The following is a 13367-nucleotide window of genomic DNA, read 5'->3' as shown; positions in this document are numbered from 1 at the left end:
CGCTGTGGCTCAGGCCCCCCGGTGGAGGGGATGTGGCGTGGGCCAGGGTCAGGTACAGTGAGGGTCAGGCATAGGGTCAGGCTCAGGCACAGGCACATGTCCTTTTGGAGTGGGTTGCCTGTTGATGTCTTTGAAGCGCTCTGGGCAGTGAGGGTGCAGAACAGGGAAGGGGCCACAGGCAGCCCAGCAGCATTAGGGGCTGGGAGGAGAGGAAGCAGCCCCTGGGGCCGGGCTGTGCTCTCCTGGAAGCCATGAGTGGGGGGAGAGGGAGGGAAGAAGAGTGAAAGAGTGGTCGGCTCTTCGGAGAGGAAAGAGTTGGCCATGAAAACTAACAGTATGTTTGTGAATCCGTGGGCAGGACCCAAAGGGCAGTGTTTGAAACGTGACGTGGCACAGAAAGGGGGAGGGGGGGGAGCTGGTGCCCAGGCCCAGACCAGCCGGGCGCGGAGCTGGGAGCCCGCATTCCACGTCTCTGGCTCACAGATGGGCGCAGACGCTGGTGGGCGCAGAGAGGTGGTGGGCGCGGCGGAAGTCTGATTTCTTCGGTGTTCTCAGCGGGGCAGCATCTGCTGAGTGAAGGTGGAGGAGGAGGTGTGAGGACTGGGAACGGGAGGAGAAAGTGTGACTATCGCCAGGAGACGGGAGGGGGATGAATAGGCGGCTCTCAAATGCCAGCACACTCGGCAGTCACTGGAGGCTTGTGGAAACGCGGGTTTCTGGGCCGGGTGGGATCCAGTAGGTCTAGGTGGGGCCTGAGGGCGTCTCCTGCCAAGTCCAGGGTGGCGCTGGTGGTGCTCACCCGGGGACCCCACATGTCAGGAAAACTTGCCATGGGTCCCCTGGTTCCTCTGGTCACCCCAGGAAGGCTGGCCTGGACACGGGGTGCCCGGCATGATGGCGTCCAGGGCCCATGTGGTTGTGGACATAAGGAGACCGGTGGGTGGCTGTGGTGTTTCTCCAGCCATGCTCAGCTCGCTGGTTAGCTGGCTTTATCTGAGTTGGTTTGCCCTGTTTGCTGGCTTTAGTCTCTCACGTCAGAGGGTCTGCTCGTTCGCTCTGGGCTGACGAAGCCTCGCAGAGCTGTGGGGTGGGGACTGAAGCTCATTGGAGATTCTTGCCCACAGGGTTGACGTGGCTGGATCTTTTCACTGGGGAAACGCTGGGGCTGTTTCTGGAGCCCACCAGCACCTGCCCAGCCGATGCCCAGCCTCCTGCTGCAGGTGGTAGAGGGGAAGAGGGAAGCGAGCCAGGGGCCATCTTCACCAGAGGGCACTCTGACCTTCACTGTGACCTCATGTCCTCTGGGCAAAGACCAACACTCTTTCCAGAACAGAAGCTCTAGGAAGGGGCGGGCCCTGACACTAATGGGTGGCAGGAAAGGCCTCCACAGAGCTGACTGGCAGCTAAACAGCCATTGGCCAAACCTCCTCCCTGCCACCCAGAGCCCCTGGGTGCTGCCCACCCCACAGCTCAGGGCTCCGAATCTAAGCATTAAATCATGCACGTGAGCTTTACATTCCTGTTTTATACCACATTCAAGCAATTATGGTTCTCAGTGCTTCCATCTGCTACTTATTTCATGGGACACTATAATGTAAATGTTACTGCTCAGACACAATCAGTGAGCCCCAGCAATAACCGTCAGCGGCTAGCTGGACACAGCAGACACTGTGTTCCTCTGGAAATACACCCACCATCTCCGAAGTATTCCTTCCAAAGAAAAGGAGGATCTGAGTCCAATCACACTTCCCTATAGAACTACCAATGCACACGAAATGCAAACGCTGTGGAGATGCCATCTGCAAATTCCACACTGTGGGTACAGGCAAAAGCCGTGGCCGAAACCGGTTTGGCTCAGTGGATAGAGCATCGGCCTGCGGACTGAAGGGTCCCGGGTTCGATTCCGGTCAAGGGCATGTACCTTGGTTGCGGGCACATCCCCAGTGGGAGGTGTGCAAGAGGCAGCTGATCGATGTTTCTCTCTCATTGATGTTTCTAACTCTCTATCCCTCTCCCTTCCTCTCTGTAAAAAATCAATAAAATATATTTTAAAAAAAATAAAAAAAAAAAAACAAAAGGCAAAGGGGTACGGAGAGATGTGTACCCTCAGAACCAGCTCAGAACGGCCTGTCCTGCTCATGGCGATACTGAACTGCTTTTCAGAGACAACAGAACAAACCCATGTCATGCAGCCAAAGCAGGTGCGGAGGAGAGCACTCTGACCCCCAGCCGCTGCCGGAACCAAAGTCTCGCCCTCCCCTCCCCATATGCACGGAACCAAAGGACGGGGACACAAGCGGAACTTGAACACAGGAGCCGGAAGCGAGGGGTCCGCTGTCCAGGAGGATGTGGTGCTGACGCCCCTTCCCCCCTTCTCCCAAGTTAAATAATGCCGCCAACAGCTCAGGTCTCGGCACCTCCCCACACAGAGTGCCCGGTCCCAGCTGCCGGGCTTCCGCGGGAGACTCGGGAGCAGGCGCCTCCACCCCGCTGGTCCCCAAGGCACCTGGTAGGCCGCCGCCGGGCACCTGCCCGCGCCACCCCCGCCCCGCGTGCCCGCTGGGCCTCAGCGTGGAAACTGACAGCGCGTCTCCCCGCCGTCAGCCTTCTCCGCAGACCCAGCTTCCATCTGCTCAGATGGGTCTTCTTCGAGTTCAGAAACTTCTCGAAATTCGTCTTCGTACTTTCATGCCTTGAGAGCCACTATGGGCTTTTTTTTAAAAAAAATCTTCACCCAAGGATATGTTTTCCATTGATTTTGAGAGAGTGGAAGGGAGGGAGGGAGGGGGAGAGAGAGAAACATGGGATATGAGAGACACATCGATTGTTTGCATCCTGCACAACTCCGCCAGGGCCAGGGATTGAACTTGCAACCCAGGCACATGCCCTTGACCAGGAATCGAACCCGAGACCCTTCGTTGTGCAGGCTCTACCCACGGAGCCACACCAGCCAGGGCCACTACGCACTTTTTGAAGTTCAATGTGAGAGGCAGATAAAAGCGAGCCTCGGTTTCCCGTCTCGTCCTGACCCGGGCCTTGTGAGGGACCCTGCGTCCATGTGCAGGGGAGCTGGTGGCCCGGCGGCTGCCCAGCGAGGCGTGAGCCAGTTCGGACTCAGCCACTGCAAGCAGCTGGCCCCGTCCGGCCCATTTCCTGTGCTGTCTTCAGAGAGCGCAATATAAGATGCTTCTTTTTCCGTGATCTCCACGCGGACCCATCTAAGTGCAGCCACCTGTGGCACATACACCCGCCAACAGGTGTGTGTGATGTACAAGCAGAGCTACAGGGTGAAATCCAGGCTCACCTGCCTGTGGGAAGCAGGTCCCGGCCAGGAGACCTGGTGTCGGTGAGTTTACCTAATTGCTGCTCCTCCCTTCCCACCTGCTTCAGATCGTTTTTCCTTAGATTTTTAAAATGTGTTGGTGAGCCTGGCCAGAGTGGCTCAGTGGTTGAGTGTCAACCTATGAACCAGGTCACGGTTTGATTCCAGGTCAGGGCACAGGCCCGGGTGTTGGCCTCGATCCCCAGTGTGGGGCATGTAGGAGGCAGCTGATCCATGATTCTCTCTCATTTCTCTCTCTCCCCGCCTCTCCCCTTCCTCTCAGAAATCATTAAAAATATTTTTTAAATAAAACGTGTTGATGAACCAAAACTTCCTTATATTCTCTGATAGCGTCTAACGTCCAGTTCTCCCGAGATTGGCTGTGTTACCCACCCCACCCCACCCCCACCCCCACCTGCCCAGGGAACCACCCCCTGCAGGTGCCTCCTCAGCAGGTGCTTCGCCCTGCCCTCCTTCCGGCTCCCCAGCAAAACATCACAGCACACGTCCAAAGGCGTTTTTATTCTGCGAACATAGGAAACAGGACCCTATCAAAGAGAACAGAAGAGAACGGAGCCAAGTGCTGCAGGCACGTGCACAGTCTGCTCCGAGTTTCCTCCTCGCCGCGGGCTCTCCGGGGCTTCCCCCGCCAGGAGCACCGCACGCTCGACCCTCGGCCCCAGGGACTCCCACCCCCGGGGCCGAGTCCTCTGGAGCAGCTTCTCACCCAGGTTCTAGGGGCAACAAAATGCATCTTACACCAACGTGGGGTATAAAACTGCGGGCGCCGCTGGAACCGCCCGGGCTCTTACTATCCGAAGGGCACACAAGACTTGGCAGGGAACGCGGGGCCTCTTCGCCCGCACCTGGTCCAGGCCGGGCCGCTCGAGTGTTGCTTCCGTTATTTCAGAAAAACGCAAAGGGACCAACTGAAGTGAAAAATGCAAAACCAAGGCCCTGGAGGAAGAGGAGCTTTTAGACCCATGTTGTCGTTGGTTGTAAACAGCAAAGGTTGTGCTTTGTCAACTCGTTTCCCTCGAGGCCCCGGGTGTGCGGAGGGCCTGCAGTCGGGGACGCGTCCACAGGTCGCAGGAGGGCGACCAAAGACACGGGCACCAGTCTGCGCTCACGAACTGCTTCCCAGGGCGGTGGCTTGGCTCCGGGCGTCTCCCCCGGAATTCCCTGGCAGGCTCCCAGAGTCCCCGTCCTCCCAGGAAGGTCCCTCTGAGCAGTGGCGATGGCCCCACCCTGACTCCTGGCCTGGGGAACGGAAACCACCCAGCACCCCCTGCAGGGACATGTCCCGATGCTCCAGTCCAACGAGTAACCATTTCTCAAGAGGCTCCAAGTTCATTTCCAAAGTAGGCTCTCTCCACCCCCCCCACCCCACCCCGCCGAGGAACCACCACACACAGGGATCTACCTACGGTCTTGGCTACAGTCTTGGCTACGCTGCTTCGCCCTTCCTATGCACTAGCCAGCAGGGCTCCGTCTGGCTTTACATACACCAGCGGCATCACTAACAACGCAGAGGAACCGGACTCCCACTCACTGCCCACAACCCCAGGGGCGACCATCGACCATCTTGGGGGCTGTCCACAACCCTGGGGAGGGCTTCTGAGCAGGGTTTGCATCTCCGACCACATCTTCTTGATTCACATGGTGATTAGGTTGTCAGTGAACCGACTGGGGACTCCCTCAGCCCCGTCCTTTGCTGAGCCAGCTCCTCTTCAGAGCCAGCACAGCTGCTGGATCACACAGGCCACACAGCCCTGCCGCCCGCCCGCCCGCCGGGGCCCAGCCGCCGGCCACCCTGCGAGGGGCTGTGCTTTGAAAGTGTCCTTTATCAAACCCAGGGCAGAGCTTCCCGGGGAGGCCGCTGGTCACGATCAAAGAGCAGGGACCTGCTGACATCCCGCGGAGACACTTATGACAGTCAGACTTCAAAGGACAGGGCTCGACACGAACTTCCATAAATGCACTAAAAAGGGGGGAACAGGACTTCTCCCCAAGTCAGAACAGCTCCTAAATGCAACGTCCCGGTTCGAGGCACGGAGCGATGTCGCACGCACGCAGAGAGCGTCCCTCCGTGACCTGCAGGCCACTGCAGACACCCACCCAGGCCGCACTCCCAGCCCTGGCTGAGCAGAGGGGTGTCTCCCATCTCTGGGGAGCAATGGAGACAGACAGTGCGGGAGGCTCCTTGTCCACCAAGCGTCTCTCTAGCAGCTTCTTCGAGAGGAAAACGGATGGGACGAGAGGCCCCCAAAGCTGGCCGTGTGGGGCCTCCGTCCAGCGGCCGCCTGTGCACAGGGCTCCAGCTGGGGAGGGATCTCCCCGTGCTCTCCCCACACCCCGGCCCTCGCTGGCACCTCCTCCTCGTCCTGCCTGCGGCTGTGGGCGCGCCACCCTCGGGTGTCAGCCCTCGGGGACGGTCCACCCTCTGCCGAAGCACAGACGACATCAGAAACAGGACGCGGGCGGATTCAAATATTGGTCATCTATAGAAAACGTGAGGGGGCTGTGCTTGCTCCGAAGGTATCAAAGGGGGACGTGTCCCTGTGGCTCCTAAGACCGTCCGGGAAGCAAGTGCCGATGGGACGTGGGCGGCCTGCGACGTCTCCTCCATGTCCACAGCGCCGTCCAGGCCGGCTCCGAGCAGCACCCCGCTACTTGGCCTTCACCACCTGTTCGTACGGGGGTGGGGGCGTGTTGCAGTAGGAAGGGGGCGGGGGGTAGGGCACGCTCCCCTGGGGCGAGTTGGGTTGAACCTGGAAAGCCATCGCCATGGGGTTCACGGCAGGATTCATGCCGGGTCCTCCGGGGTCGGTGTAATAGGGCAGCCCCGGCGGCTGGGCTCCTGAAAGACAGAGAGCAGGTGTGAGCCCAGCAGACACCCCACTGCCCGTCGCCCCGAGCTCCACCAGCAGCCAGACCTCCGGGGCCAGCACGCCGGACTCAGCGGCCCGACAAGGGGACGGGCACCAGCTCCCTGGCCTCCTGGAGCTTCTAACCTGCGGGGTGCGGACGACCAGTGACACCCCCCCGGGTGGCCAAGGGTCAGGAGGATAGGAGCAGCACCGGGCCCAGGAGGCTGAGGGCTCGGACCTCGCCAACCGGAGCCTGGATGGTGAGCCAAGGCCGCTCTGCGGGGACCTGGGGAGCCTGTGCCGAGAACACCAGCAGCAGAGGCGCCGGCACTGCGGTCAGAAAACCGGGCGGCAGGGAAGTCACTGCCCAGCCAATGCGGCCAGAGCCCGTTTCCGGACTCCCGGCCAGAACCCCCTGTCCCCCGCCCCCTGCAGCTCCAGGGCCCCTCGAGAACCATCTGCTGAGACTCACGTCAGAAGTACGGCCGCCATGCCCACCGGCCGGGAACATGTGATCAGGGAAGGGATCACCTGGCACAGGCGAGCCCAGCTCAGACAGGGAGGCAGCCTCGGGGACGCCAGCGGGCGGCCGGGCACCTGGGCACCGATGCTGGTGGGCGGCTCTTGTCCAAGGAGCCCCCTCAGCCTGACCTGAGCTGCTGTTTTGGAGCTATGTTCAGACCTGCTTACTCTGGTCATGTGATACCATGGACAGAACACTGAATATACACAGAGAACCGAGGAACGAGCGGGAGCTTTGGGCTCGCTGGGCGAAGCTGACCCTGTGAGTGGACACAGGTCTGTTTGAGAGAGGCCTCCTTTACCCCCGGAGATACCGGGAGCCTCAGAGGCGTCGTCCCAGTGTGCCTACGGCAGAGGGTCTCCCTGTGCTATAGTGAACTGCATGGAGGTCCGTTCCTGCAAAGACGCCCACCGGTGTGCGAGGGGCCTCACGCCTGCATACGTCAGATCTGGGGCCTCCACAAGGGCTGCAGGGAGAATGGAGAACAGGAACGCGAGGCAGACGTGCCTCTGAAGGAGTGGCAGGAGGGCATCCCGCCAGCCGGGCCTCCTCTCTCACCGCACGTCTAACCGGCGGCACCTGCTTCCCTGGTGCGGCCGCCCGCCGCCTTGGGCCGTGACCAAGCCCTTCACCTGCCATGACCATGAGTTTCCCAAAAGCAGAGGTTATGTTGTAGTTACCTCCGGACCCCTTTATATCTTTAAGATTAAAAAGAGGCTACTGTGATAGTCCAGGAAAGGCAATGGAAGCCGCCTATAGGAGAGATGAAATGGGGAGTTGAGAATAAGAGTATTCAGGGAGCATAACCTCAAGGACCTGGGGGTACACTCAATGTGGAATGCATGGGATAGAGAAGAGGTCTAGAAATGACTGGCTTCTGGTCTTGATAGAGGTCTCACGGAGCAAGAGCAAGGTTACAGGTGGGGGGCGGGGCTACAGGAAGGCAGGGCTATAGAAGTAGGGAGGTTCTACAGGAGGGCGGGGCTATATGAGGAGGGCGGTTCTACAGAAGAAGGGCGGGGCTACAGGATGAGGGCGGGGCTATAGAAGTAGGGAGGTTCTACAGGAGGGCGGGGCTACAGGGGGAGGGCGGGGCTATAGAAGGGCAGTTCTACGGGAGGGGGGCAGGGCTATAGAAGGGTGGGGCTATAGGAGAAGGGCAGTTCTATTGGGGAGGGCGGGGCTACAGGAGAAGGGCAGAGCTACCGGAGAAGGGTGGGGCTACAGGAGAAGGGCGGGGCTACAGGAGGGGTGGGGCTACAGGAGGAGGGCGGGGCTATTGAAGGGCAGAGCTACAGGAGGAGGGCGGAGCTACATGGGGGTGGTTCAACAGAAGGGCAGAGCTACAGGAGGAGGGTGGGGCCGGGGAACGGTCCATGGTGGTTACAGCCACCCATGCAGTTGAGGAGAGGGTGGTAGGGAAGCCTGACGTTCGCAACAGGAAAAGAACCCAGGTATCCAAGGAGGATGAGGAGAACGCCAAGGGGGCCGGGGAGGGACTAGGGATGGTGAAGTGGGCCATGTCCCGGCAGCAAAGGGAAAGCAGAATATTTAAGAAGACGCCTAAACGGCGGGATGGGCGAGGACGGAGGGCCGGCTGACCTGGCGCCGGGTCCGGGGGCTGCCTGGAGTAGGACACGTTGAAGGCGGGCTCCTCGATCAGCGGCGGCGGGTACATGCGCCTCCGGATGAAGAAGCCGGCTCCGCAGCAGAAGAGGACGCCCATCATGAGGAGGAACCTGGGGAGCAGGGCGCCCAGCGGTGAGGGCGGGCCAGGGCTGCCCGGGCTCCCCACTCCGCGGGTCAGAGGCCGCGCTGCTCCGGAGCCCTGGCCTCAACTCCCTGGCTAAGGGTCTGTGCAGACACCGCCCTTCAGGCCCGTCCGCTGGCTGGAGAGCCTCCTCCCTCAGGAGCGCTGGGCACGAGCAGGGCCCAGCGTCGGTCCTGTAAGTCGGGATTCAGTGACACTATGTGAGGGGCAGACTGCGAGGCAGCAGGAAGTTCATCGCACGTTTGCAGACTCTCTGGTTCTTGGGGGGCTGAGCCCTGGCCAGTGTGGCTGCGCTGGCTGGGCCTTGTCCCCTGCACAGAGAAGTCGCCTGCTGGATCCCCAGTCAGGGCACAGCCCCGGGCTGTGAGCTCCATCCCCGGTAGGGGGTGTGCAGGAGGTGGCTGATGGATGTTTCTCTCTCTCACCAGTGTTTCTCTCTCTCTCTCTAAAAAATCAATTAGCCCTAACCAGTTTGGCTCAGTGGATAGAGCATCGACCTGTGGACTGAAAGGTCCCGGGTTCGATTCTGGTCAAGGGCATGTACCTTGGTTGCGGGCACATCCCCAGCAGGAGGTGTGCAGGAGGCAGCTGATCGATGTTTCTCTCTCATCGATGTTTCTAACTCTCTATATCCCTCTCCCTTCCTCTCTGTAAAAAATCAATAAAATATATATTTTTAAAAAAAATCTTTAAAAAATAAAAGGACAGTTGACCTCAGTGTTGTTTTGGAAACTGGCCAGGAGCTGCTGGAGGATTCCGAAGGAATCAGCCTTCTCCCCCGGCCGCCACCGCCTGGGAACCGGGAGGGGCTCCCGGCAACTCTGGGACAGAAATGCTACCGTGGGGCCAAGCGGACACGCCTGCCTGCTGGAGGCGGCCCCGAGCCAGTGACCCGGGGAAGGCGAGGGAAGGTGGGGTCGCTGTGGTCCCGGCAGCGCTGCTGTGGGCAGGGCCCGGGCAGGGGAGCAGCATGGACAGGCGGGCGTGACCTACCAGAAGTACCACAGCCGCTGGATGGAGAGCGCCCGCACGCAGCACCGGGACCCGCAGCAGTCCTCGTAGGGGCGGCATCTGCGGGCGAGGCACAGGGGTCAGGGCGGGCCCGTCAGAGACCCGGGCAGAGTTCAGGGCAGGGGACGGACAGCCGCCGCCGCAGGCCACCCACGGCCACGCTGACCGCTGTCCGTCCCCCGGCCCAAACGGAAGGTGCGAGACGGACACGGCCAACGTGATGCACAGCACCACGCGTCCCACAGGCCCCGTGGCCCAACCACGACGGCTCCTCCGGGGAAGCGCCACGGCCAAGGAGCGTGTGAGCCCTGCGGTCCCTCCGCGGGCTGGCCTTGACGCGCTGTGGGTCCCGCTCGGCCCGATCCCGACGGTTCCAGACGGGAGTGCAGCCCTCCCAGGGGCAGGGGCTTGAAGACAGAGCCCACAGGGCCAGACCAGCGAGGGGGCCTGTCCTGGTCTTGCCACTAACCGGGACTTCCGGCCAGGTACTCAACCTCTGGGAGCCCCCGTTTCCTGGGCAAAATGGGCAGGACAGGACTCAGTCACGGTCACGGTGCCCTTGTCCTTACAGACGTGCCACAGGCACTGTGCACGCCCTCGCCACCCCTCCCCACCCCAGCCCCCTTGTGGACACACTCAGGGCTGTTCCTCCCCCAGAGAGGAGCCGGGAAAGGCCCTCGCCAGGGACAGGACCCCCTCAGGCCCCGAGGCATCATCGCAGTCTCCTTCACTATTAGTCCCCTGCCCCCCCCCTTTCCACTCCCCCCCCCCCGCCCTTTCCACTCTGCACACCCCAAGCAGGAGAGCTGACCTCCCCGCACAGAGGGACCGCCCATCAGGCCCAGGGCCCACAGAAGCCAGGAGGGTGGGCCCACCAGCGCCTCCTCGTGGCCACAGGCGACCTGTGTCTCAGGCCCCGCACCTGGTCTGGCCCTCCAGCGCCCACAGGCGGTGGGGCAGCCAGTGGGGCAGTCAGTGCACCTGCGAACAGCACCTCCCCAGGCACGCGTTCATGATTCACAGCGGAGGACGCGCCCAGAGACGTCAGCAGGGTGCGGGAGCACCGATGAAGGAGAGGCACACCCCCGGGAGGCGCGGGGACAGGGCCTGGGAATGACCTGGTCAAGGCCAGCAGAGCAGGCAGCGGAGGAGTGGCCTCTGCCCACCCCGGGCACACACTGAGGGTGCGGGGTCGGGGGTGCAGAGGGTACGCCAGGCCGGAGCTCCTGCAGGGCCTGCCGCTCCGTCCTCGGCCCCCCGGCGCCCACACGCTCGCTGCCGGCCCCTCCAGCCGTGGCGTGGAAGTGACCGGTCTCCACGGTCCCCGGAGGGATCGATGCGTGACCTGCCGGGGAGCTCGCTAATTCTGCCGGGAGTCTTTAATCCATGTCCCTCTCCTTTCTCACGCGAGCAGACGCCGTCCTCGCACCCGTTTCCCACCTCCTCGCCGCGGCCAGGCGAAGCGAATGGGCTCCCGCGAGTCTCAGTCTCCGTGCCACTGACTTCGGAGGTGCCCCCCGCACCCCCTCTCTCCTTCAGCAGCACTGAGATCCGAAACAAAAACTACAAGTGTGCACACAGAACACCCAGCGGCCAGCACCCTGGACCCCGCTGCATCCACGCGCCCGAGAGGGGACCCCCTGGCGCATGAGCCCCAGCGAAGGGCTTGACCCCTCCGCCATCGGCATGTCACCTAGAAACAGGGTCCCGCACCTCCACCTGTTCTCTAGGCTCTAAATTATTCCCTGCGGCCGCCGGAGGGTGTCCAGGAAGCAGGATGGGACCTTGGAGATTATCCAGCACAGCCGACTGGGGCCCAGAGAGGTTAGGAGGTTTGCCCAAGACCACACAGCAGCAGAGCAGGACTGGAGAAGGTCTCTGACTGCCAGCCCCCAACACTTCCCAGCCCCCCAAATACATCCCAGCCCCCCAAATACATCCCAGCCCCCCAAATACATCCCAGCCCCTAAATACTTCCCAGCCCCCCAAATACATCCCAGCCCCTAAATACTTCCCAGCCCCCCAAATACATCCCAGACCCCAAACACTTCCCAGCCCCCCAAATACATCCCAGCCCCCCAAATACATCCCAGCCCCCAAACACTCCCCAGCCCCCAAACACTTCTCAGCTCCCCAAATACATCCCAGCCCCCAAACACTTCCCAGCCCCCCAAACACTTCCCAGACCCCAAACACTTCCCAGCCCCCAAACACTTCCCAGCCCCCAAATACTCCCCAGCCCCCCAAATACATCCCAGCCCCCCAAATACATCCCAGCCCCCAAACACTTCCCAGCCCCCCAAACACTTCCCAGCCCCTAAACACTCCCCAGCCCCCCAAATACATCCCAGCCCCCCAAATACATCCCAGCCCCCAAACACTTCCCAGCCCCCCAAATACATCCCAGCCCCTAAACACTTCCCAGCCCCCCAAATACATCCCAGCCCCCAAACACTTCCCAGCCCCCAACACTTCCCAGCCCCCCAAATACATCCCAGCCCCCCAAATACATCCCAGCCCCCAAACACTCCCCAGCCCCCAAACACTTCTCAGCTCCCCAAATACATCCCAGCCCCCAAACACTTCCCAGCCCCCCAAACACTTCCCAGACCCCAAACACTTCCCAGCCCCCAAACACTTCCCAGCCCCCAAATACTCCCCAGCCCCCCAAATACATCCCAGCCCCCCAAATACATCCCAGCCCCCAAACACTTCCCAGCCCCCCAAACACTTCCCAGCCCCTAAACACTCCCCAGCCCCCAAATACATCCCAGCCCCCCAAATACATCCCAGCCCCCAAACACTTCCCAGCCCCCCAAATACATCCCAGCCCCTAAACACTTCCCAGCCCCCCAAATACATCCCAGCCCCCAAACACTTCCCAGCCCCCAACACTTCCCAGCCCCCCAAATACATCCCAGCCCCCCAAATACATCCCAGCCCCCAAACACTTCCCAGCCCCCCAAATACATCCCAGCCCCCAAACACTTCCCAGCCCCCAAATACATGCCAGCCCCCAAACACTTCCCAGCCCCCAAATACATGCCAGCCCCCAAACACTTCCCAGCCCCCAAACACTTCCCAGCACCAGGGCCAGCTGCCAGTCCTGGGTTCCTTCCCGCCCTTCCTGGGGCCTGCATGTGTAGGGGTGCCTTCCGGGCCACCAGAGATGTGGAAGTCACCGGCTCCAGCCTTCCACCAGCTCCCAGTCCAGGGAGGGGAAAGCCGAGCGTTTATTTCACGGCAGGGAATCCGACAGTGGAACATGGTCCTGGGGCACCGAGAGTTCAAAAGCCCACTCCCCCTGTCCGCACACCCTCGGCCTAGGAGAATCCACATAAACCAGCCTCACGCTGGCCTTGCCCACACATCTTGCCCCTTTTGACCAACCACGTGGGAGGAACCACAGCGCCAGTACCTCACGCTGTCCTCCACGCGACTGGCCCGAGCGGCTGGTGTCCTCGGGGGTCACTGCGCCGGCATGAGGGCCGGCGTGAGGGCCTCCCAAGACAGGGCTTTCCCCGTCCCATAACCAGTCCCGTTAAGGAACCGTAACCACAGAATCAAGCCAGCAGGGTGGGCAGATACTCACATGTAATATGTTGGGTAGAGTCCTTCGAAATACCAGCAGTGCTTTTTGGCCTCAGTGCACTGCAAAGAGAAAAGAAAGCCGGTCACTGGGGGCACCCTGCCCAGGGTGGGGGGGACCTCACAGAGGACACAGGCGGGACAGAGGGCGGGGCTGCAGGTGGGGAGCAGGGCACCGGGGAGAGACGGTGACAGGGAGACGACCCACCCAGACCTTTCCTTTAAGTTTCTTAAAAGGGAAAAGAAACATGGGAGAACAAATATTTCCCAACTAGAGGCCCG

At 61.3% G+C, this 13367-nt stretch overlaps 1 protein-coding gene across 2 annotated transcripts in view; it reads right to left on the bottom strand.

The window, feature by feature from the left end:
- Nucleotides 1-3829: 3829 nt before the first annotated feature.
- VOPP1 (VOPP1 WW domain binding protein) overlaps nt 3830-13367 on the bottom strand; it is a 35205-nt gene continuing 25667 nt past the window's right edge. Inside the window, exons 2-6 of one of the 2 annotated variants that reach the window (XM_080663942.1) lie at nt 13090-13148; nt 9480-9557; nt 8318-8454; nt 6094-6182; nt 5799-6009 (exon numbers count right to left, since the gene is read on the bottom strand). In XM_080663942.1, the coding sequence (XP_080520068.1) occupies nt 5992-6009; nt 6094-6182; nt 8318-8454; nt 9480-9557; nt 13090-13148 (381 nt within the window). In that variant the 3' untranslated portion in view covers nt 5799-5991. Of the gene's footprint in view, nt 6183-8317; nt 8455-9479; nt 9558-13089; nt 13149-13367 lie in introns of both variants that reach the window. The other variant, XM_080663941.1, reaches the window with a different exon arrangement.

The sequence above is a fragment of the Plecotus auritus genome, assembly GCF_963455305.1.
Source record: "Plecotus auritus genome assembly, chromosome: 4".
Lineage (NCBI taxonomy): Eukaryota > Metazoa > Chordata > Mammalia > Chiroptera > Vespertilionidae > Plecotus > Plecotus auritus.
Note: the sequence above shows the minus strand (reverse complement) of the source record. Positions and strands in the feature narration are given on the sequence as shown.